The sequence below is a fragment of the Antechinus flavipes genome, chromosome 1, assembly GCF_016432865.1.
Source record: "Antechinus flavipes isolate AdamAnt ecotype Samford, QLD, Australia chromosome 1, AdamAnt_v2, whole genome shotgun sequence".
NCBI lineage: Eukaryota > Metazoa > Chordata > Mammalia > Dasyuromorphia > Dasyuridae > Antechinus > Antechinus flavipes.
In genome coordinates, this window is record NC_067398.1 from 63,579,278 (window position 1) to 63,605,803 (window position 26,526).

General features: G+C 38.7%; 1 protein-coding gene across 3 annotated transcripts in view; it reads left to right on the forward strand.

Moving 5' to 3' along the window:
* VOPP1 (VOPP1 WW domain binding protein) overlaps positions 1–22,749 on the forward strand; it is a 177,050-nt gene extending 154,301 nt beyond the window's left edge. For 2 of the 3 annotated variants that reach the window (XM_051984018.1, XM_051984031.1), the window contains one exon: positions 19,395–19,815. In XM_051984018.1, the coding sequence (XP_051839978.1) occupies positions 19,395–19,576 (182 nt within the window). In that variant the 3' untranslated portion in view covers positions 19,577–19,815. Of the gene's footprint in view, positions 1–19,394; positions 19,816–20,077 lie in introns of those variants that run through there. The other variant, XM_051984023.1, reaches the window with a different exon arrangement.
* The last annotated feature ends 3,777 nt before the right edge of the window (positions 22,750–26,526 follow it).

Genomic DNA, 26,526 nt, shown 5'->3' on the forward strand with positions numbered 1-26,526 from the left:
ATGGATATACCCTCATCTCCAGTGGCACATTCTGAAGGAAGCTTTTCCTGGTTCCCCCAGTGCTAGTACTTCCCTCCCCCCCCCGCCCAGGTTAGATTATATTGTCTTTGTATATATCTGTCTATACTTAGATAATATAGATATATATTATATAATATATATTGTCTAATATATAATGCATAATTATTATATATAATATATGTAGTATATTATATATATACTGTTTCTCTGTTAAACTTTAAGCTTCTTGAAGGCAAAAATGGTTTAACTTTTGTTTTTGTACCCTTAGTGCCTGGCACTGGTAGGGTCTTAATAAATGCTTGTTGGTTGATGGAGCCAACTGTAGTAACTGCAGGTCTCGTGAGATTGTACCTGTATACTCCCAAAAGGATACCATTCTGATAGGCTGACTCAGTTTCCAAGACTGTCCAAGCTGCAGAAACTCTTCCATTCCTCTTTTGTAGATAATCTCCTCCTACCACAATTAAACAAAGTCCAGGTTTAAAATGAAAAAGTACAATTAGAACACACTGCAAAGTGTGGGCTTGACCCCTTGGTTTCTCTGACTGGAAGTAAACCAAAAAAATTTGTTGTTGGATGAGTCAGAGTATTTCTAGCCTGTGGTTTTCTTTCTTTCTTTTTGATGAACAAAAATCCTTACATGCTCCTGTTCATCCTTTTTACTGGCAAGAGCAGCTTGTTCACTTCCCGCTGTCCCCACCACAAACTAGTGAAATATTTGGAAATTGGAATTAAAAAAAAAAACAATAGTTGCTAAATCCCACATTTCCTGAACAAGATGATGGTGTTCAGTTTATTACTAGTCTGTTAGTTCTTAATCTCTTTGATGGAATTTTGTGGGAAGAGAAAATGTGAAAATAAGGTGGTAACCTTAGGCCCTAGATACTTAGTTGTGTGTATCTGGATGGCTGATTGAAGAAATATCAGTTGAGTTCTCAGTAGTTATAAAGTGCTGGGCTTGGAGAACATGGAGATGCATTGGACAGTTCCTGCCCTCAAAGACTGTCTAAAAGGAAAGCTCTAGCTAACCAGGCAAGTCAGCAAGCATTAAGTACCTACTGTATTGCTAAGGAGTCAAAGAAAGACAAAACAACTCCTGCTCTCAGGAAATTTGTAGTTTAATATGGAGATTACATGCAAACAATTAAACACAAATAAGATATACTAAAATAGATTGGAGATAACTATACTGAAAAGCACCACCAAAAAGGTACAAAATACTTCACAAGATCAAAGGAGGGAGAGTGAGTGTGTGGGTGGTTGATTCCCTGCTCACCTGAGATAGCTCAAGGCTAGCAAATATTGACTGGTCAGAAATTGGAACAAGGGAAAGGAGGTGCAATGGAATGCATTGTTGACTGTGTGACTTTGGATTTGGGGACTTTCGTTTCCTTATTTGTAAGATGATTTCTTCCATCTATTCTAGCTCTGAATCTATGATTTTATGAGCAATAAGTTGTAGTAGGAGATATGTGTGGGTATGTATGTTTATATGTACATACACAAAATGTGATATGCAGGTATATATACACAATTTTTATATATATGTATGTATATTATGCATACAATTTACATATATATATATGATGTGCACACATGTATATTTATACATTATATAGTTAGTATATGTACATTATACATAAATACATGTTTATCTTCTAGATGTGTTATTATGTATACACATACAGTGCAATACACATGTGAATTGTATGTATGTGAATGTATATATACATGTGTGTATATGTTTACATAAATATATTTATCATATACACACATATTATGCACACACAGCCACATATACACAGTGTACTGGGTACTATGCTAAACACTTTATAACCTTTATTTCCTTTGATCTTTATAACAATCGTAAAAGGGAGGTGCTACTCTTATCACCAAGGGTACCCTATGGTGACCAAGCTCTGATTCTAACTTACTTAACGATCCTGGATAAGTCACATGCCCACTGTAGCCCTGAGTTTCTTCTTCTGTAGCATCTTAGACAAGTTCTCAGACCACTTCCAACTCTCTGAATGATACAAATTTAACAGTTTAGATATTTCTTGTGCCAGGAAGGAGACTAAGTCTGTTGACACTGAATCCTATTTGCAAGTTTAGGGAAGAAAAGATTTTCAGTTTTCTTGAATCAGTGAATGCATAAGTTGAGGGGCCTGATATATATTAATGAGGTGCTAATCATTTCCCTAGGATTTTTTTTTAATGTCAGAACTCTTTGATCCATTTGTGTAGGGAAAGAGGTGATGATCATCTTCTTACAAAAGCTTGTAATGGAAATTTAGAGGATTTTAAAAGTGGAAATGGCTTGCTTTTTTTTAAAGTCAGGCTGTTTGTTTTTTTCCTTAGATTATCTTCCACTGGAGTTAATATCATGTATTTCCATTAAACAAGGGAAGTGTCCAAGCTATTGAATAGATCAAAGTACAAAGCAGTCTGTGCCCCAGGGACTTATGCACATATTTTAAATAAATAAACCCAGGGAGCTTGCAGATGTTTTTACAGATTGTATATTTGCAGATTATAAATATTCATTTGGACATTTTCAATTCCTAAAACAAACTGTAAAGTTGTGAATCTGGGATCCTTAGTAGTGATGAATTTTGAAAATGAGAAACAGCTATGTTCTGAAATGTTTGCATGAACTTGATTATCCCATGATGCCCTCAATGATCGCCTTGGCAGGGAAGGGGCTCAAATCACCCAACCCATCAAGACTGAGTCCCCCTTTCATTTGACATCAGTGGAAGCCTCCTTCCTTACCTAAGTGTGCAGAGAACTTGGATTTACAGAAGGTCTTTTAAACCAGCGGGTTTTGAAACTCAGTCATAAACTTCTCAAAGGCACAGATTGCTTGAGTCAATCCCTCTAAGGCTATAGAAAGAAAATTCTCTTTCTACCTTACACTTGCTTCAGGACCCATACAGGAGCCTTCCATAACAGCATGAGAGAATCAAGTGAAAATACCATACAAAATCCCCAGAGGGAACATAATCTGACTCCTTCCCAAACATACATCATCAGGCTACCATCCCTTTTCTAGGTTCTGAATGGTGTATGCAGTAAAGAGAAGGGATTTCTTTCCCTGGCACCTCCTTTACCTTGTAAGGATATACTATTCCATTCCCTGCTGCATAGGAGAAAATGCCAGCTTTTTGGTATCTCAGCAACAGTTATTAATGTTATGTCTTAGTTTTTCAGTCTAGTGAATATCGTATGTTTAATCCACAAATATTTACTGAAAGCTTGTTGTGTGGAAAGCCCTTGTAGAAGGCTTAATGGGTATCAAGTAACAGAGTTCATCGTGATTTCCAAGCACGGTTATCATGGAGAGCTCACAAGGTTGAGTAACTGTTTCCTTAAGGGTAGGGATTATACTGCTTTGTATTTTAGCTCTTTGTCAAAGAAAGGTGTATGAAATGTTGCGGGAGGACCAGCATCTCTGGTGTGAGGGCTTGTTAAACCTTTGCAGGGCTGCTTATCCCCCGTAGGTGTCCACCTTCACCCAGCTCTCACCTGTGGCTCCAAGGAGCTGAGCATGCTCATGCCCACACCTAGGTAAAACCTTCTCAGCAGATGGGCTGAGCCAGATTGAGGGTAATCCCTAGGCCTTAAATCCATAGGTGAGTTAGGGGCGTATCTACTCCCAAGAAGACTTTCCCTGGTGGAATGAGCAGATGAGAACTATTTGTTTGAATGGCCATGGAAGGACTGAAATAGTTGCTGTGGAATGGTTAGAGCCTAGTAAGACATCAAAGATGCAGAAGCATCCACTGCATCCCAGGGCCAATGATTGAAAGAGACATACACAGAGAGACAGACAGAGAGAAACAGAGAGACAGAGACAGAGAGAGGAAGAGAGACTGATGATTTTACCCATCTCTTCCTCACTTAAATCCAATTTACATCCAACATCACCATCTGGTGTTATTGGTTCTCTTTGAAAACAGAGGATGAATAATTTCTCAGAGAGTATTTAATCTATTTAGTCATTCTTTCAGAGGTCTTCATCCTCCTAGGGTCAGTAATATGTCATAATAAGAAATTACTGGAGCTAGAGGAAGGTGATAAAGCCTCCATATTTCTAGCAATGTGACTCTGGACAAACTACCACAACTTTCTCATTATCATCTGTAAATTGGACAGAATAATACTTACGCTATCCACTATGCAGGGGTATTGTAGGTATTTTGCAAATCTTAGAGTGCTCCATTTGAGCCCTCCCCCATATCCCTCCCCTTTGCTTCTCGCTACTTTGATTTCTTATGTCTCTAGTGTTGATTTATTTAAGAATTGATAAGTCCAGTGACAAATCTACCATGAAATTCCCAATTCCAAGGCAAGGAAATTGTATTTGACAGTGGAAATATTTTGAGAGATGATCAAGGCCAATAAGTAGATTAACAAATTGCCCAAAGATCTTCATAATAATTCTCCTCCGTATCCCTGAAACAATTGAATGTCTATAGAGAAGAGGATATTTGTTGTCTTTTCTTCAAAGAAAACTTCTCCTGTTAACTTCATGTATGTAGGAAATAATAATCTCTTGTATTTATTTAGTGCTTGCTAAACTCTGCCCATATGTTATTTTATTTGATCCTCATTATGAGTCTCTAGAGCTGTCATTAGCTTCATTTTACATTCAGGCAAACTAAAGCTGAGACCAGGTTAAATATCTTATTCAAGGTCACATAACTAGGAAATATCCACAACAGGGGCTGAACTTGGGTCTTCCTTAGAACAAGTTCAGTGCTCTACCTAGTCTGTTTACATTAGACCTTCTCTATCAGTGCTTCCAAGAGATTGATTTTTTTCCCTGGGTCCATTCTGGTTTTCATAAATCACTCCCAATGTAGTGGACTAAAGGCAGAAATTTGTCCTACTTCTCTCCCAACTGCTCCAAATTCCTTTAAATAATGTCTCTAAATATAAATCATTTCTGAGATTCTGAAGCCCCCTTAAAGCAAAGAGTTTCCTGAAGATACTTAATAGAAGACAGCGACCTGGTAAAGAAAGCTTGTTCTCAGATGGGCCTTCCTCAGCTTCCTTAGTATCACATCAAATTCAGAAAGATTTTGTGTCATCGAGCATTCAGGGATGAAATGAAAGATTAAATTATTTTCATGTATTCATGAATGCCTGATAGTGAAGATGGCCAATAAAAGGAAGCTAAATTAACTGAGGTTTCGTTTTAAAAGCTCAATTACTAGTTTTTTGGGGGTCTAACTGTACATATATCATAAATATCCAGAATTTTCCACTATCATTAAACCAAGCTCAGTAATAATGAGAAGTTATATTAGTCATTACTAACTGAGAATTTTAAAAAATGTATGTCTGAGTATCATAGCCATTTTTGAAAAAAAAAAAAAAGATAGATGTATATAGTTACAAACCCCTCATTTTATGTATGAGGAAAGTGAAACACAGAGAGGTTAAGTCATTGCCCAGTATCATGTAGCTGCTAAGTGTCTAAAACATAAGATTTGAACTCAGGCCTTTTGACTTTTATCCACTAAGCCAAAATGTCTCTCAAAAACAAATAGCAGTGTAGCTTACTCAATCAACACTTTAAACACAGAAAATAATTTTTAAACCTCATTATTTAATCTCAGCTGATAAGTATTTTTTAAAGCTTTTTATTTTGAAAACACATGCATAAATAGTTTTCAGCATTCACCCTTGCAAAACCTATATTCCGAATTTTTTTTCTCCTTTCTTTTCCCATCCCTTCCCTTAGATGGCAAGTAATCCAATCTATATTAAACATATGCAGTTCTTCTATACATAATTCCACAATTAGATGATGAGTATTTCTAGAACCCTGAAGTTGGTAGGAATTTTAGAGTTCTACTAGCTTCCAACCTGAATCTCTACATGAAATGGTCCTCAAGTCTTTGACTCACACATTACATTTTAGTGATTTCTTCTGATTGCACCAAGGGTTCAGAGGAATGAAACATCTTTCATTTGCCTCATGGAATCAGTCTTGTTACTTGGTATTGTAAGGTGAGATTATTATGTTAAGTACTATGTTAACTTCACTTGACTAGCCTTGATTTCCAATCTTAGCTCTCTATTCCTACTCATCCTTGAACTGAAAATCCTCTCCAGCTTCCCCAATTGAAAAAGTGTGGATTTTGGAAAGAAAACCTGAAATCTCTGTGTGATGTTGAATAAAGCACTTTGATTTCTCCTCATCCCAGAAGTGAAGAGGATATTGGAGAAGTCTTTCTAATTCTAATATTCTAGAACTCTGTAAGTATCCAAGCTGTTTTGGGTATTGTAGAAGAAACAATCATTTGATTGACTGCCCAAAAAACAAAACATAGAGTAGTGGGTGATAAATACCTAACAAATGCTTGTTGATGAAATAATTGAAGTTGCAGAGGGATAGATTTAGGCTGTCCCAAGAGGTAGTGAGTTACACATTAGTGAATATCTTCCAGCAGAAATTGGATGATATTTCTTCTAGGAATCCCGAGGAGCATGTACTTAAAGCTAAACAGGTTGTTACAGGGTCCTTTATTTTACAGTTGAGGAAACTGAGGCACACAGGGGTGATTTGCTCAGGAAGGAACAGAGTTTGACTATGAATGTCTTCCAGTCTACAGTACTCCACTGAGAGTGGAGTCAGAAGGTTTCTTGAGAGTTTTAGATAGCAACCAAAAGACCTCTATTATCCCCTCCAACAGTGGCATATTCAAATCCCAATTCCCATACAGTAATCTGTTTCCATGGCAGATTGGGGCAGGATGAGCAGTTATCCTGGATTGGTTTACCACAGATGCCCAGGCTCATTTAGCTTCTTCTCTGTCTTTTTCTGATTCCCTATTTCCAGATCCCAAATGTTGTATCCAAAAAGTCATTCTTAATTTCTCATTTGCTACCCATCCATCTCCTACTCTTATTCTTTTTGGACTCTTTTTGGCCTGTAACCCAAAATGGAAATCAAACAGTTCCTTTCTACTAGTAGTCTGGTAAGGAAGAAGGAGCCCTTTATATTTTTTAGCTATAATCTAATGAGTAGTTTTAACCACCAAGCCATATATCCAACAGATTCCATTTCACAAAGTCCATTTCATTTCATCAGGCAACCGCTGTAGAGCAATGCTAGATTCCTGTTGGCTTGCTGAAACAGCTGGGAATTCTAGTCATCACCTATGAACTCACTGTGCACATCATCCTGCAGTTTCTTTGGTTAGGAAGAACTCGAGGCAAAATCTATTAGAGTTCCAAAAAGAGGATGGAGAAATAATTATGAAAGTTAGAGATTGGGATTCCTGATTTTGGAAGAAATGAGACAGGGCCTCTCAAGCCTGGGGATTTATCAAGTAATATTGAATTACTAGCCCATGGAAATTGGTTATCAGACCAAAAATATATTAAGGTTTGTTCATTTAAAGCTGCCAAAAGAGCACTCTCTTGCTCACTCTCTCTCTTTCTCTGTCTCTCTGTCTTTCTCTTTCTCTCTGACTCTCTGTTTCTCTCTCTCTCTCTCCATCTTTCGCTCTCCTTTTCTCTCTCCTTTTCTCTCTCTCTTTTTCTCTCTGTTTCTGCCTCTGTCTTTTCCTCCTTCTTCCCCCCCACTCTCTGTATGTTTCTCTGTGCCTCTTTCTGAGGGAAAACATTGAAAGAAATATCATGTTATTTCCCCCTGATCAATGGCTGGAGTGAGGAAAGAAAAAAGAATAAGATACACTTTTCCCCTCCGAGAGTCAACTAAGGAGACAACTTGAATTTCTTAGAACTCTAAGTGGCAGGAATTAATATGCACAGATCATAGAATCATAGATCCAGAGTTTTAAGGGACCCACAGACTATCTAGTCTAGCCCTTGCCTTCATTTAAGATCTAAGAAAATTATAGGTTTCTGGTTCATCATTACTAGTCAAGCCATACTTTTAATCCTCGTGCTCTACACTAAATGCTGTCCTTTATGATATATCTGCTTTGGGGAGGAGGCAGAAAGGAGTTCTATCTGCTACAGAGCCATGCCCAATCCTTCTCTGACTCTGCCATCTGTCACCAGTAGCATCAATGATAACTAGTAACAATGCTCAGAATGAGTCTGATTCTCTGGCCCAAAGATTCGAGACTAGAATAATATAAAGCCCAGCTTCTTAAATTGTGGTTTCTTGATCCCATTTAGAGTCTCAAAACTGAATGTGGGGTGTCATGAAATTAGGGTTATCATCAGTGTTTGATTTGCATGCTTATTTTATATACCCATACATCTAGGGTCACATAAAACTTATTTGGGCAAAAAGGGGTTGTGAGTGGAAAAAGCTTAAGAAGCCCTGGTATAGAGGCAGCCTTCTGAAGTTTTATGTAGATGTGAGAAAAAATACTTTCCCAAAGAGAAGCAACCAAAGATGAGTTTCCTTTATTATAAAATGAATACTTTCATAGATCTCAGTGAAACAGCCTTCATGGTACCTCTGGCAGCTCACATCTGACTTCCTCTGCTACTCTTGTCCAAGTTGTATTATCCATAATTGACCATAATCCAAAAATAACCATAATTATCCATAATCTGGATTCCTTGATTATCTCATATTCTTTCTAATTTGCATGAATCACTTTCTTGGATTTTACTTTTCTCTTCTATAGAACCAATGGATTTCTAAGGTTCTTTCCAGTTTTAAATCCTGTGATCTAAACTGACTGCATTATTATTTCCTGAGCAGTGTAATGCTGTATGGTTCTGTGTGTCTATAGTTCCATGCTTCCATATAAATCATTTAGTAGCCACCCAAATACCTTCCTTGCTAATTCAAAGATACTTAGAATAAATCATATGCCTTAGATTTTAAACCTGGAAATTATTAAAGCCCATTTAGTCCAACGACTTTTTATAAATGAGGAGATTGGAACCCAGAATGGGCAAATAATTAGTGCAAAGTCAAACAGGTAGTGGGATGGCTAGGAAGTGCCATAATGGATAGAGCACTAAACCTGGAGTCAGGAGAATTCATCTTACTGAGTCCATATCTGGCCTAGACACTTACTAGTATATGACTCTGGACAAGTTACATATTCCAGTTTGCCTCAGTTTCTTCACCTGTAAAAATGAGCTGAAAAAGAAAATGGCAAACCATTCTAGTATCTCTGCCAAGAAAACCCCAAATGGGTTCATAAAGTCAGACATGATTGAAGTGAAATAGTAATAAACAGTAAGTAGAAAAGCTAGATTCACTCAATTCTTTTAACTCAACATCCAGTATTCTTTCCAGTTACTGTAGAGTTTGATGATAATGTTTTAGTATGATTGACAATGTTATGTATGTGTGCAAATACTGTTTCAAAGCCAATGGGTAGATAGAGTTGTCTCATTAACAAGCCATCAGCCAGAATCACACAGATTAGCTCATTTCTCTTCCCAGATGTATCCTTGTGTAGACTTCTCCTATAATTGTACAATACCCATGGGTCATGAGATGAAAGGCAGGTTAATATGTGCAGAGCATTTGCAGAGCTTCAGGGGTGAAGTTTTGACAGTATGGGAGCAATTTTTAAAAAGTTCTTTGGAAAGAGAAGACTCTAAATGGGCAATAACATCATAACGATGCTCTTTCTCATCCAACCCCAAATGACAGCATCTGTTTTTTATTTTCAGACATCAGTGTATCTAGTAAGGCCTGAAAAACATTCTCCCCAGTGCCTTTTTTCCTGATGGAATAGATGAAAGAATATTTGCTGTTATTCCCCCTCACCCTCATGTTATCCATCTAGTTTCCTGAGAAAGCCCAGGGTCAATGAACTCTGCATTGTTGTACTTAACCCATGGGTTGTCAGTTGTATCAACTAAATATGATTGTAGGTTTATTACTATGTGAGAATGGAAGAAACCTCAGGCAGCATCAAATTAGAGATGAGCAATTAAGATTCAGAGAGAAGTAACTTTTCTCTGGGCCATCCAGCCATTAAGTAGAAGAGATAAAAGGCAAACTTTTATCTTCAGACTTCAAATCTAGTGGTCGTTTGTTATTGTTTTGGGATTTTTTTGTGTGATTTTTGTTTTGTTTTGCTATACCATGTTGATTTTGAAGACTCTTTGTTTTAATCCTCAAGAGGAAGAAAATAAAATAATAGGTGTTTAGAGCTAGAAAGAACTTCATGAAGAACATTGTGTCTTGATAGATGTCTTATGAAGTTAGAAGCAGAAGATCTGGGTTCAAATTATAGGTTTTTTTCAATTTTTATTCATTTGACCTTGACAAAGGTCATTTCAGATCATTCACAAAAGATGTCCTTATTTATTAATGAAAGGACAGGACTAGGTGATTACTGAAGCTCTCTCCGGCTTCTGGTCCCATGACCCTAGGATACATCCCTTGGGATGGTGGAACATGATGTCATGCTGTTATGGCTCTTATACGTGGAGCTGGAAGATCTGGCTACAAATTCTAGCTCTTCCATGTACAAGCTGTGTGACCTCAGGCAAATTATTTAACCTCTCTGAGTTTTAGTTTTCTCATCTAGAAAATGGAACTGCTAACTCTTATTCAGAGAACTTTTCAGAAATGTTTGAAGATCATTAAGATGATGGGTGTAAAAACTTGTAGTAACCACATAACATTACATTTGGGAATCCATGTAGAGCTCGTGCAAGTGATTATTCATATTCAGCACCCTGGTTGACAGTTGAGGAAACTGAGACTCAGAGAGGAGATGACTTGTGTAAGATCACACAGCTAGAAAGTAATAGAACTTGTACTAGATTCTGGTTCTGGTCCATTTGGCTTTTATTTAAAACCATGAAACATGTTGTAAGAAAGAGAAGAGAGCCGAAGAAGGGTAAATTCAAGTTCTCCCTGATGTTGTAAAGAAAGGTTTAAGGTTGGACTGCCCTGAAAAATCTGCCATGTTTGACTCACCAGTATTTACCTTTGACTATCTCACTTGCTCCAAATATAAGATCTCAGGGCTTAAGATCTTCACTGGGAAGCAAAGAAGGGCTAGGATAACCCTCTGAAGTTCTCAAATAATAAATGGGAATCAGTTCACCAAAGTCAGTTTAACCTATGATGTAGCTGAATTAATGTAGTACTCCACTTGAGTTAAACAGTGTTAAAGAAAGGACCTTCATTTTCATTTAGTCCATGCTTTCTTCATCTATAAAAGGTCATTGGACTAAATGGCCTTTACTAATTTCCAGGTTTAAAATCTAAGGTGTATGATTCTAAGTATCTTTGAATTAGCAAGGAAGTTTTTGTTCAAGCCTTTGGAAACCCCCATATTCCATGAACTCCAAACAATACAATGTCATCTTTTACTATTGGTAAGGATAATGGCAGTTTACATTAACTCAGTTTCTTTCTCTTCCTTCTTTATCTAGACTAAGGGACTTCATACAGGATTCCCAAGGAGTTACTTTGTTGTATTAGAATATTTTCTCTTTCTATATAGTGATCCTAGATGTAGCACTTGATATAACTGAGTTTCTATTCAATATATTGGGTACAGAAACACTCATTGCAGATTTTAAAAATGAGAACAAGACTTGTAGCTCGTGTGTGTGTGTGTGTGTGTGTGTGTGTGTGTGTGTGTGTATGTGTGTGTATTGTGTGTGTGTGTGAGACAGAGAGAGAGGGAGAGAAAAAAAAGGGAGGAGGGAAGGAGGGAAGGGGAGACGAGAGAGAGAGAGAGAGAGAGAAAGAGAGAGAGAGAGAGTGAGTGAGAGAGAGAGAGAGGAGGAAGGAGAGACACAGAGAGAGAGAGTGAGTGAGAGAGACACAGAGAAAGAGAAACTGCAGGAGAGAGGCTGGACGAATTTCTCTATAGTCTCAAAGTCCCATTTGCAGCCCATGTCTCTTTGGACCCCAAGGCTTACTGGTTTTCCATTACACAACACTGCATCTCATATATTATTTGATGAGTTTTCACATTATTCATAAAACCATAGAAAAGAAACTGGATGGAAAACTTAGAGATCATCTAGCCCAGCTTCTGCATTTTATAAAGGAGGAAATTGAGACTCAAAGAAGAGACTTGTCTCCCTGAGGTCACACCTGACAAAAAATCCAGGTGTCTTGGTTCCCTATTCCAAACCTCTTTCTAATCCATCAGTGGAACTAGGATTAGTCTAACAATTATAGGATTTTGAATGTCTGTCTTTAGGGAATGGGAATGTTCTTGCTTCGTAAACAGAAGGACATTCAAATTGTCATCCAGGGTCTTATCTTATCCCCCTCTCTGACTTAGCTGCCATTCTTTACACTTAGCAGGTGTCACCTAAGTATATGTTGAATTCAGCAGAATTAAATTAACAGTCCAGAGGGAGTTTAAAAGTGCGATACAGTAAGCACTAGGTACAGACAGTTCCCAGCTTAACAAGTTCATTTGTATGTTGATGGATTCTTCTTCAGGGAAAATGAATTTTGAGTTCTCAAATAATAAATGGGAGTGAGTACACTAAAGTCAATTTAACCCATGATGTAGCTGAATTAATATAGCACTCCACTAGAGTTAAACAATGTTAAAGAAAGGGACCTTTGTTTTCATTTAGTCCAGTGTTTTCAAAATAGTTTTTGTTATGTTATTTTCTCCATTCATTTGTAAGTTCCTTGAGGGCAGAAACTGTCTTTTTGTATCTGACACATAGTAGGAACATAATAAATGTTTATTTATTGACTAATTTTCATTCTACAGATAAAGAAACAGAATCTCAGTGACAGAAGTGATTTGCCCAAGATCACCTATCCAATTAGTAGCTAGCAGCAAGCCTTACGTCTACTGTTTCTTTTGTCCAGTTGCCTTTAGCTTGTAACATATTGTCTTAGTCTCCTGCAGTATTCTGAGGGGGAAAAATACCTCCCAAAAAAGCCCCAAGAAAAATGTCATCCTTACATAATCTTACTCTTACTACTTTCCTTCCCTTTATTTGAAAAAGCAAGAAGAAACTTCCAAAAGAAGCTTCTCTCAGTTAAATATTTTATTCTGATCAAAGAATATGATAAAGGAATAATCACTGATGTGGGGAGTGATGGGAAGAAAAGTTAGTGTCTACTTTTTTTTTTTTTACAACATAAACCAATCAGTTTTTTTCTTCCTTTTCAATTTATTTTAGTCTCCTTTCTCCTTCCCTAGGTAGAGGTTTAGTAGCTTTGTTTCCTAATGTACCTCTAATCCTGCTAAAAAAGAAACCCACTAAATTAAGGTCATAGCTGTTGACTCATCTTTCTTTTCCTGAAACAAATAAATGTTGTTTATGTTCCAAACCTGAAACTTGAAAAGAAATTACTAAATTTAACAACACCATCTCCATCTGTAGCTAGGAATTTCATCATCATCTCCCTGTAGTCATTCCCTCAGATGGTATTTTCCAGGAATTTAGGGGATATAGAAAGGGATATCATACACAGCATGCCTAGATTCCAGTTAACTTTGCAACATGTTAACTTTACTACTCTTCTTGTCTAAATTAGAGGAGAGAATTCCAAAAATGAATGAGAGGGTAGAATCCAGAAATTCTCTTGTTCTGTCAAATCTAAACATTTTTTAGTTAAAATGTCATGGGGGATGAGGCAAGAGTTTCAAGAAAAAGGGAATATTTTCTGATTCTGAGAGCAGAAAAACATTTATAATGTTTCTTATTTTTGAGAAAATATTAAAATTGATGTGACACTAAGAAAACAACTTGAAGGTAAATCAACAATGTCAGTAAAAATAATAAGAGTAATATCAATATTTATAATAATTATAACTGGCATTTCTATAACACTTGAAAATTTACAAAGCACATTACAAATGTTATCTGATTTGATTCTCATAACAAAATTTTGAGGTAGTTGCTATTATAATTCCTATTTATAAATAAGGCCAAGAGAGGTTAAAGCAGGGAATATGCTGATGGCAACAATCCTAAAGGATCATTACTGATCCTGGCTCTCTTATGTGCTTTAAGTCTCAAACATAAGAGTTGAGATGAAAAGTAGCATTTTGGTAGCATGGTGTAGATTGTCATTATAATAAGGTTTTGTTTGATTCAACTTCACATATTGTCAACACTTAAATTCTAATTCCATCCATCTTCCAACTATTATCAAAGGCTAATTGAGAATTCTGTAGTAATTCGATTCACTTAAATTGAACAAACACTTATTACATGCTTAACAAGAGGCAGTTTGGAATAGAGAAGAGTTGGGAACAGGCTTTGAAATCAAGAAGTCTTGGCTACAAATCCCACTTTCCAACATATGCTGGCAATGGTCTTGCACAAGTTGATTAACTGATCCCTTAGTAAATATGGTAGGCATTTCTTTAAGACTAAATTACAAAGTGTTGGTAAAAGGATTTCCTCCACTTGCAACTCTCTGTAGTAATAGAATCACAGGTCTGGTCAAAAGGTGAGGAGAAGTGCCTAATACTGTGAGTCTGAATGTTTAAATAAAAGTCTCCAACATCATGAAATTTAAGGGGAAACTCTTCAATCTTCACAATCTGCTTCAATTCTGTCTCAAGATATCTGTATTCTGTGTATCATTATCCAATATATTATTCTTTAGTAACAAATTCAATCACATATCCCCATTAAATGCAAACTCAACTTAGATGTGGAGAAAGGGGCCTCTGGATCATTGGTGAACCCAGGGTCTCTGGAAATGGGTCTTCCATGGGAGCTGCTGGTAGCTGTCCTGGGTCTTCAGCAGATTACTTTAGGCCACATTCTGGATTTTGAATGAGTGATAACAGCAACAGAGTCTAAATTTACTGTAGCCAAGCTGTAGTAAAGAAGGAGGAAAGAGAAGAAAAAAAAAAAGGTAGTCTCAAGCAGGAATATAGTTGGGAAAGGATAGCGACAGAGTGACAGAGACCTTCAAGCCTAGGAAGAGGCAGGGGATTGGAGGGGATGGGTGGGGGACCATCTGTTAATAAGGGATGTGAGTAATTCAGATATCCTTGAGAATTCTTGTGTTATATTACAAAATAAGATACAATTGTATAGGATAGGGGGTATCCACCATCAATTCCTACAAAATTATGAGAAAGTAGAAAGTCTCTTTTCCCAAAAAGAATGCAAGATCAACCTGCAAAGCAATTCTACAAAATCCCCTGAAGGATGCTTTGTTATGGGATGGCTCCTTAGGGTCCCTTTCCATGTGGGCCACTGCTTTGTTGCCAGTGCTCTTGTCAACTGTTTCTCAGCATCCTTATGTTCTCTGAATTTCTTAAGACTCCTGGTATAAATCCACACCCATAGCAGATATTCGTCAGTCTGCTGATTTAGAGCTAGGGAAATGTCAGTCCTAGAGCATTCTGACACGTTGTCGAAATGCCTTTGCTTTGGAAGATCATTTGGCCTAGAGGGACGGCATTAGAATAAATGAGGGGACCCGCCACAGAAGTAATGCTTGGCGCTCCTTGAAAGTGGGCATTCTTTGCACCTAAGGCATTATTACTGTGCTGTCAGACGTTGCAGAAAACATGTCAGAAATGAGAACATGCAGTGTATACACAAGCGCCTACCTTCAGGAAGGTCTAGATTGTAAAGCTCTCTGGGGCTTAAATTAGGCACAGCTTGTCCACAAGGGTGAGCTTCCTGTTTGCCTCAGTAAGAGCATGATCACCCCCAAAATGTGACTGCGTCCATGATCAGGTGTCTGTTAATTCAGTGATTCATGGAAGAAGCATTTATTATGTTCCAACTGTATGTTAGATTACAGATGAGGAATCTGAGGGCCAGAGGATTTAAGTAACTTTACTAAGTGACAGAAGTTTGATATTTAAACTCAGGTTAAATCCCATCATTTTTCTACTGGGGTAGGGGTATGACTGAAAATGACTCAACAACCACAAAACAAAGACATTTTTAAAAAATGAGAAAGTTGGAGTAAATGGCCTAAAAGTTTTTGGTCTTTTAGAATAAGAAGCCAAGTTTCTGAATTCAAGCCTGGAACACTTTATACCATATTGCCTTATCCCTTGAGAAAGGATGGAAAAACAAATGTTATTTCCTCTATTACCTTCAGTTCTTTTTTTAAAGCTTTTTTGTTTTCAAAACATATGCATGAATAATTTTTCAACATTAACCCTTGCAAAACCTTGTGTTCCAATCTCCCCTTTCTCCCCCCCCCCCCCCCCCCCCCGACTTTCCCTCACCCTTTTCTATTGATGGCAGTTAATCCAATTAGGATTACCTTCAGTTCTGAATCTACCTTCAGTTCTGAAACTACCATGTCCTCTCTGGGGAGTTGTAGAGGTAAAAAGTAAAAAGATGGAATGTTCCAGTTTCCTTCCTTGGGCCCAAGAGATGTCTGCATAGGGGGAAACACCATCTCCCAAATCCATCCCCATCTCCTTGGAGAAAAATTATATTTCTGACTAGGGAGGAAAACCTAATCAAGTTCTTTTTATTCATGAGATTGAGATCTTTCCAATCTTGCCAAAGAGTTGTTCATTGGATAGTTTCTTTCCCTCTAAACTGAAGCTAATCTGGATGACTTGTGTACCTCCTTTCCTGGACAAGTTAGCTAATTACAGGATTGAGATGGGTTTGTAACTCCATCATTTGAAAGAATGTGATTGTGAAGTCCCTCCAATCAGCCTACTTGTACTTGGAGATAAGAGCTCTTAAGAATCAATTATAGGTTTACTGTGTGGGAGGGAGCAAGGAAACATAGGTGCCTTCCTTTTTCAATTTAAATCAACAGGCATTAAAATGTTTGTGGCAGCCCTGTTCGTAGTGGCTAGAAGCTGGAAGATGAAAGGATGTCCATCAATTGGAGAATGGTTGAGTAAATTGTGGTATATGAACGTTATGGAATATTATTGTTCTGTAAGAAATGACCAGCAGGATGAATACAGAGAGGACTGGCGAGACTTACATGAACTGATGCTAAGTGAAATGAGCAGAATCAGGAGATCATTATATACCTCAACAACGATACTGTTTGAGGATGTATTCTGATGGAAGTAGATCTCTTCGATAAAGAGAGCTTTAATTGACCAAAGATGGACAGAAGCAGCTACACCCAGAGAAAGAACATTGGGAAATGAATATAAACTGCTTGCATTTTTGTTTTTCTTCCCGGGTTATTTATACCTTGTGAATTCAATTCTCCCTGTGCAAAAAGAAAACTGTTCGGTTCTGCACACATATATTGTATCTAGGATATACTGTAACCCATTCAACATGTAAAGGATTGCTTGCCATCTGGGGGAAGGGGTAGAGGGAGGGAGGGGAAAAATCGGAACAGAAGTGAATGCAAGGGATAATGCTGTAAAAAATTACCCTGGCATGCGTTCTACCAATAAAAAGTTATTTTTTAAAAATAAATAAATAAATAAATCAACAGGCATTGGGTAAGTATTAATCATGGACTAGACTCTGCAAAGACTTAAATGAAACTATCTCTGCCCTCAAAAAAACTTACATTCTATTAGGTGAATAATATATATACATATACAGATGCAGAGTTCCCTGTTATACCAAGATATAAGTAATTGGTACCAAAAAAAAGTCAATTTTAAGTGAATTCTCTCGAAATGAGGACCAACATTTCATAACAAATGATATAAGAGTTAATTGGAAATTTATCTTGAAATATGAAATGAAAAATTATGAAAATAAGTTTATTTTATCTTATATTTAGCAAAATTAAGGTTATAATTGAAACTATGCTCTAATCCTTAGATTGAACTAAGTGTTAATTGAGGGGTTGAAGGGGAGGTTGGCATAATTTTCTGGCAAAAATTATATTACAGCACACATTCCTACATATGACTTAGAAAGATGATTATTTTTGGAAAAAATACATTTTAGGATTTCATCAATTTTCCCAAGGGCTCTTCTTAATTCTTTGATATGCAAATTGTTCTCTTTTGAAGTGCCTAAGTATAATCAGTCCAGTGGAAGGAGTAATAGGGGCGAGGGGATTGGCTGGGGTAGACATTTCTGTTTAGGGGGAAGAATGCTTGAATGAGGACTCCCTTAGAAAAAACGGTCAATTCATTTGCAAATATTTTTCATGTTTTGTTTCCTGAGAGTTGAAGTGGAAGGAGATCACAGAGTCTGAGGTCATATTTCTTGTAGGGTTAAGATCAGAATGAAATCACCCGCCTACTTGTAGCCCAAGGTTCTCCAGAAATCACCAAGGGATTTGGGAATTTCTACAAAAACTATCTAGCACTCAGCCCTTCCTTCTGAGCCAGGAAAAACTCAAGTTCACCCCAAACACTTATTTAACACAGTCATTTAATTTTCACTGTCCCTGGGTCAGTTGGGCTTAGATTTGTACAGGACGAGGAGTTTCCTTCACAGATCCAGACCAAGATAAAACACAAACTAAGAAGTGTAAGATGACTTGGAGAATTGATATTTTGATAAGGACCCCTTTGCAATAGAAAATGCAAATATATACTAATACAGAATATATACTAATACATACTAAGTAAGTTACTGAGGAATGCATTTCAATCCCACAATAAAGTCTGTTCAAAGATAGTGGTTAGAATGTCAATATAAGAAACCATTTGGGTTGGAATATGGCAGCCACCAAGGGGAGTCAAGTACAATAAGCAGGGATGGTATGGTAGAAAAGGATCCATACTAAGAACCAAAAGTCCTGAGTTCTGCTTCTGGCTTAACCATTAACTGTGTGGCTCTGCACATCTTACTGAACCTTCCTGGACCACTATTTTCCCCTTCGTGATTCCTTTAGGTCTGGTTTAAAAAAAAATTACTGTGGTAATGGCATGCCATGCCTCAGTTTCCCTGAATTGTTCTGCATCAGTTTCCCCCGATGACAGGACCCCCCCCTTCCTTGCCCCATTGGGATTGAGAGAATAGGGGCCTCTGACCACTCTCACATTCCAAAGAATCATAAAACTCCGGATGGCTTATTTGAAATGCTTGGTTATCTCCTGCCTCACACTCCTGTCTTCTGCTCAGCCATCTTCTTGACTCCCACCTGTCAGAATTAAGTTATGGTCCTTTCCTGGAATTTCCCCTCACCCCTTGCCTTTGTTTCCCTGATAGCTGGAGCCCTGTAAAAAGTCTCTGCAATTCCTTGCTGGTGGCTGGATGCTTTGAGACAAGAGTCCAGTCCAGCCGGCTGGCTATGGCTAGTCCAAACTCTCCACTATTAAAATATTAAAAACCCGAATCTCTGCTTTGCCTCAGTTTCTCCAGCATTACAGGCGGAGTGCTAGAGGTTTTGGTAGGAAGGAAGGCTTTGTGGCTGTTGAAGGTGCCAGGCTCAGAGCACAAGGAGAGAACTGAAGGGACCCTGTGTCTTACAGACAGAGGATGTGGCCCCGGGGTATTTCCCCCAGCTAGTAAGTGGTGGAGAGAAGGGTTAGTCCATAAATCCAGGCTCACTCGTGCCATACTCATGTCATCTCCCCCTTTTCTTTCAGGAGCCCAGCAACCAGGCATGCCATATTACACGGACCCCGGAGGAGCTGTGATGAACCCCATGGCGATGGCTTTCCACGTGCAGCCCAACTCCCCCCAAGGCACTCCCGTTTACCCGCCCCCACCATCCTACTGCAATACCCCACCTCCCCCCTATGAACAGGTGGTGAAGTCCTCCAAGTAGTGGCGATGGAAGGTCAGGAGATTCGACGCTATAGGAGGAAGGCAGCATGGGGGAGTCCTTGGGAGCCGGGGGAGGGGGCCTCTAGTCCTTCTGCCCTCCCCGTCCCATCAATGTTAGTCTCGAGGAATGATCTTATGGGCTGCCTGTGGGTCCGTTTCCCTTTGATGTCTTCAAAGCAAGCACAATGTCCCTTCCGAGGGTTTTATGGAGACCTCTCTTTTAAAGTCGCATTGTGTGTGTTCGTGTTTCCTGTTTATTTATTGTTTCTCTTTGTTTCCCGGGCTGAGTGTGGTGGCTGTTTGGGGGTCTGTCGGAGCCCCTGCTCTTGGGGCGGCCCCACTCGGTTGTCCGGGGGAGGAGGAAGCCCAGAATTAAAGGGAAAGCTAGCCCCGGTGTGGGAGGGTCTGGGAGGGGGGGCGGGTCTCGATTTTAAAGGTAGCGAGGAAACAACTAAAAAGAAGGGGCCGGCATTTCCATGACAAGCTTTGTTCTGCTGGACAGAAAGATGCCCGGCCCCAGGGACGCTCAGGTTCCCCTCGGCTCTGCCTTTGGCCCATCCTCGGGGGGAAGAGATGAGATGTGTTCGTGCTTTTTCTTACGAGAGCAGGAAGAGGAAGAGGAGGACGTCCATCGCTTCACCTACATTAACCCCCCAAACATTTCATTCTAGAAGTGGAAGGAGACTACAGAGCCTGAGGTCATTTTTCATGTAGGGTCGAGATCAGAATGAAATCAGCCGCCCGCTCGTAGCCCGAGGTTCTCCAGAAATCACTGAGGGATTTGGGAATCCCTACAAAAGCGTCTCTAGCGCTCAGCCACGGGCGCAAAAAATGTCTTTGGGAAACCAGCTTCCCTTCACCTAGGGCGAATTAGACTGTTTCCTTGTGATGATACAACGCGACCTTGTAGCCCTTCCCTAGGACTCCGGATTGGAGGGAGAGGGAGATCTCTTCAGACTAATCTTGTGTCGCTATCCCATGCCCCGTCCCTGTGCCCAAAGCTCCCCCTGTTTCCATCTTGGAGGCGTTGCTGTTCTCTGATTGGCCTTTGGGTAGAAACTGATCATCTGCTAACTGATCACTTTCGGGTTCAGAGGCAATTAATAAAGGGTATTCTCTGAAATTGTAAAAAATGACCCCCTAATGTTTTTAAAAATGATTTTTATTGATAGCTTTTGCTTTTATATCACCTACATTTCCCAATAACCTCTCCCCCCCCCCCCCACAAGAGCTATCCTTTATAACAAAGAATAGAAGGAAAACTAACCAACATTGAAAAAAGTCTGGTTTTTTTTTTATGTAGTATTCCACACTCCGTCTGCCATTTCTGCAAAGAAGTGGGTCCCATAGTGTTTTATATGGCTTTTGAAAGCAAATAATCAAATTCCACAAGGTAGGAACATTTCTTGAGAAAACTCCCATCTCTGTCTTGTCATTGCTAATCTTGAGCGAACTCTAACTGAGGGCCAAACATTTCTATTTCTTACATTAATTTTCCTGGGAGCCTGTGACCACCCTATCATCACAACTCTGGCCCCCAAGTATGAACAGTCAATCAGCCATGCAGAGACCCACCTAGGAGTCTTGGAGATAGCACTTATTTAGCTCAGAGGCAAACACCTTCTTAGGGATCTCAGGTATAGTTTCTGAGGCTCTCAAATAGAGGAGTTTTAACTGGGAAAGAGATGACAATCCTGAGAGTACAGGTGGAGTTCTGAAAAGCACGAAATCTCTAAGGATTTTATTTTCTCCTATAGTTAAGTCAGTGTGAAGCCTGAGGTAGTTCACATGTGATTTAATTCAGTCTCAGAATATGCTTCAAAAATGTGACTCTGGGTAATAAACATTCACCTTTCTAGGTCCTGCTCTCCAAGTCCAGTCCTCAAACAAAATGTCTCTATTTAGGCTTTTGATTTTTCATTCAACCCAGATGTTGACCTGATCTTAGTCCCAGACTGCCCATCCCAACCATCAGGTATTTTTTCCTTATACATGTAAAATACCTTTTGAAACAAGTTTTTGATGTTTGATTTTTTTTTTTTTTTGAATCTTAGCAAAATTAACTCAGCTTCCTGTATCCATCTCTCTTTGGTATTGGAGTTTCTAAATTTTTTTTTTGTCATGGACCCCCCTCTCAAGAATAATTGGTTTTTTTTTAATTCACAATTTAATAGTGACTTTTCAGTAAGAAGTTAGTGATAATATAATTTTTCCCACCCAAATTTACATTGTACCCCTCCCCCAGATTAAGAATCCTGACATATGGGAAGTTCTATATGCAGCATTGTGTTTTGAAGGGACTCATATGTATCTAAAGCAAAGTCTACTTTTGGAATCAGAGTGCTTTAGGGAATTCTATTTTGACACAGACATGCTAACAAAGAGAAGAAAACCCCAATGGATGGAGATGAAATTTGTCCTGCAAATCATAGCCAACTTGAGCTGCTTCAGGTTTCCAGACCCTCTCTAAGCTGCCCCCAGACTTATATCCTGTCTATGAAAAAAAGGACTACATGAGGTTCCTGCCTAAGGAACCAATCTTTGGGGCGAAATGTCTACTTTTTTCCTGGTTACATGTACAAATATTCAGAAATGCATATAGATACAGACATATGCATATTAATATTTATACACATATTTTGAACAAAGAAGCAATGTTTTCAGTTGACTCCAGATCCACAGTTCAGCTGAATAGTAATCAAAACCGGTTATGACCATAAGGGAAGCTTTGGGAGGGAGGGAAAACATGAGGCAAGGGTCCTAAGATACTAGAAGATTGATGGTGATCTACAATTTTCTATATTCTATATTGCAAGAAAAAAGTTTTCCCAGAAATATGGGGTAGAACCCAGTTACAGTGAACTCTGATACTGTATCTTGAAATTCAACTTCTGGTGAAGTTTTCCTGCAATTCTTGTTTCCTCTGTTAATGTTGGTGGATTCTACCCACCTTTTCATCTTTTAACAGTGGTGAAGTCATTTAGTCCCTACTTAGTGAGTCTGAAGAACCCAAAGTCCCTTACAAATTTTGTGCATGCTTTTTCTCTGCAAAACTTTTGATGATTTCTGTTTTTTTTTTCTTTCTATTTTTAGCAAAAAAAAAAAATAATAAAGTACCTTTTGATAGGGTCCTGTTTCCTATGTATGCAAAATAAAAATCAATTTGGGTGTGTGCCTCGGTTGTTTTGCTGAACACAGGGAGTGAGGTTCTACATATTAGGCACCCGCTGTTTGCCAGGAATGGAAGATTCGAAGTCAAAAATGAAATAATAGCTGCTCTGGAGGAGCTTATGTTCTATTGGAGGGAACATGACATGTATAAAAATAGTATAATACAGGGAAAGTAGACAGATCAAGTGATGTGGGAATTTCTGAGATCAGAGAGAATACTTTTATTTCCAGGAGAGATCAGGAATGGTCAAGCAGAGAAGGTGGTAGTCTTGGAAAATTCTACGAGGTAAAGGTGGGAAGATTGTGCATCCCAGACAGGATGGATTATCCAGATCACAGCACAGTAGCCTTGAGCTTTGCCTTGCCTCCTGTTGATTTCCTCAGCTGAAGGATATCATCTGATTGGTGAACCTCATAGGCTATCCTTGGGTGGCAGATCATAGCCTTAGAGTTAAATAGATTCGGAGGGCATCTAATCTAATACTCCATTTAAGAAAGGATCTGAGAACCAACTAATAGGTGATGGGCTCCCAAGATTCTGTAGATACTGTGGGAGATGAGAGGAGTTTTGGGGGAGATGATAGGGGGGAAACTCGTATTTATTTCATCCAGATTGAAAATTCATAACTTACTCAAAGTCTTGCAAAATCACTACTGATGAGCATAGAAGCTTTGGCCAGCTTCACTTCCAACCTGGACTAGCTTGACCTTCTGGCAACCTTGTGACCTTCTCCCAAGTTGGAGCTGATCATAATGGTTCTGGGATCTTGTGACTTTTCTTTCCCAAGTTAGAGATAACCATAATAGTTCTGGGACAACTTTGTGACCTTCCTCTCCCAAGTTGGAGATGACCATTACGGTTCCAGGACAACCTTGTAGTCTTCCCCTCCCAAGATGGATCACAATGGTTCTGAGATCTTGTGACCTTCCTCTCCCAAGTTGGAGCTGACCATAATGGTTCTGGGATCTTGTGACTTTTCTTTCCCAGGCTGGAGATAACCATAATGGTTCTGGGACAACTTTATGACCTTCCTCTCCCAAGTTGGACATGACCATTATGGTTCTGGGACAACCCTGTAGTCTTCCCCTCCCAAGATGGATCACAATGGTTCTGGGATCTTGTGACTTTTCTTTCCCAGGTTGGAGATAACCATAATGGTTCTGGGACAACCTTGTGACCTTCCTCTCCCAAGTTGGACATGACCATTATGGTGCTGGCCCTTGTGTAGACAGCCTGCAAACTTTAGATACACTGCAGTTCAAAACTCTATTACTTAAGAAGGGAGTCTTATAAGTCCATTATTATAAGTCTTTTCAGTATCTATGCAGGCTTCTATAACCATACCAGGCAAAAACAAGATTGGAACTTCCTATTTCAGTCATTGATCTTTCCATTGTAGAAATAATGGCTTTGATGGCCTTCAAATATAGTCTCCTAAGTCCTTAAGTAGTAAGAGTGAGTGGGAAAATGTGTAATGAGATTGTGAAGGTACATTGTAATTAGATTGTGAAAGAACAGAAGAATGCATTTTATCCAAGAGGCCTGTGCCTTAGGAATGCTTCTTTGACAGGAAGACATCGGACAGAAGAAAGGCTTGAGGTGGGAAGACCAGGTGAGATGCTAGAGTGAGTAGTGATGAAGAAGCTTCTAAGTCCTTTTCTCAGGCACCTGAGGCTGTAACTAAGGGGGTCTTATATTGCTAATACTTGGCTCTCCTGATGTTCATTGAATACTTTTCTGCTCAGTTTTATAGACGTCTGTTTTCATAAATACTAATAAATACACATTGAATGAAAAAAAAAAACCAGCATCTAGGGGTTAGACTGTGGACTCAGCTCTTATTGAATCTTCTTGTTTCCTCTGAACAGGCCTGAAGTCAGACCTGCAGCCTGTCACCCAAACCAAAAGTTTTTGCTTAGAATCATCTCTGATACATAGAAAGAAACAGGATAGGGTCACAGATTGGGCCTTGGGGCCCTGAGCTTTGCCACTGACAAGTTCTTTAACCCCCAGTAGGACACTTTTTTTGGACCCCAGTTTCTTCCTCTGTAGAATGAGAGAAGAAATTGAGTGCCCTCTGAACTCTGATGTCCTTAGCCATTTTTTCTCAGTAAGCATTTATGAGACAAAAATTAAAGTGGCTGCCCTCACTGACTTACATTTTGTCAAGAGAGACAACATACAGGTATGGATGGAGTAAGTGATTTGAAGAAAGCAGGCATTCAGCTTGGGGAGGAGGCAATCAGGGAAGGCTTCGTGCTTTGGGGAAAATAGATTCTAACAAGGGAAGGTGAAGAGGAGAATGGTCCAGCAATGGGAAACTACCATTGTAAAGGGAGGAAGGTAAGAGTGTTGGGTATGAATGGCCAGTGTGGCTGGCTCATAATATAAAGGCAAAATGTTGAGGAAGATTAAAAAGGAGGGTGGGAAGAACATTAGATGCCAAATAAACGAGTTTATATTTGATCCTAGAGATTCTATAGGATGTCATCTTAGTTGATTACTGTTAATGAAGACTCACGTCAGATTATGGAGCACAAATAAGCATAGAATTGTATGGATCACAGATCATAGAGCTGAAAGGGATTGTAGAGATAACATTTGTTTAGAGGGGAGATCATATTTAGCTTTAATAATTGGCCTGAACTCTGAGAAAAGCAATTAAAAATCAACAAGCATTTATTAAGAGCTCAATATGTGCCAGAAACCATGCTAAAAGCTCAGGTTATAAAAATAAAGTCCGTCCTTAGAGAGCTTGTGTTCTATTGAAGAAATAAAACGGGCACATGTAGGAGGCTATGCAGAACAGATACAAGATACTCGGTCAGGTACTAGCAGCTAGGACTACTAAAAATGACTTTATGCACAAGGAGGTACTAAAGCTGAATCTTGAGGAAGCCAGGAGTGTGTGTGTGTGTGTGTGTGTGATGAGATTATAGACACCAAAGTCTATTTAGTCTCTAGTGAACCAAGAATATAATCTGTAGTCAAGGAGACCTGAATTTAAATGGGGCATCCCTGTGTGACCCCAGCTAAGTCACTTAGCTTCTCAGAGTAAACTCTCAGTTTCTTCAATTATAGAATGGAGATATCTATCTTACAGGGTTGATATGAGGGTTCAATGAGATAATATTTGTAAAGAGCTTAACATAGTGCCTGACATACAAAAGGCACTTTAATGCTTATTTCCTTTCCTTCCCTTCTCCCCCACCTCCCATATTTTTTTAAAAGAAAAAAGGTTAAGATTTTTAAAAATATGCCGTATCTCATTTGACCCTCACAACAAACCTGTGAGATAAAGCCTGTGGTTATTTATAATCTCCATTTAACATGAGGGAAACTGAGGCTGAGAGGTTAAGTGGCTTGCTAAGAGTCTTAAAGCTAGTATCAGTTGGGCTTTCAGCTTGGTCTCTACTGAAGTATTTCTACTAGTCCATATCCCTCTGGGGTGAATGAAAATTCAAGGTGGTCAAGTCATAAAATTTAGAAGAATTATGGAATGATGGATAAAGTTCTGGCACTCACAACTCCAAGACTGGCACTCAAGTTTGTACTTATTGCCTTAAGGTGGATGATCAGTCCCCATAATAATAATTATATTATATACATAAATAATCATATTATATATGTATATATACACATATAATTATTTGTATAACATATTAATTATATATAATATTTATATATAACTATATATATTTATTAAGCACTTGTTATGTAACATGAACATAGTTAAATGCTAGAAATACGAGAAAAGTAAGACCATCCCTGTCCACAAA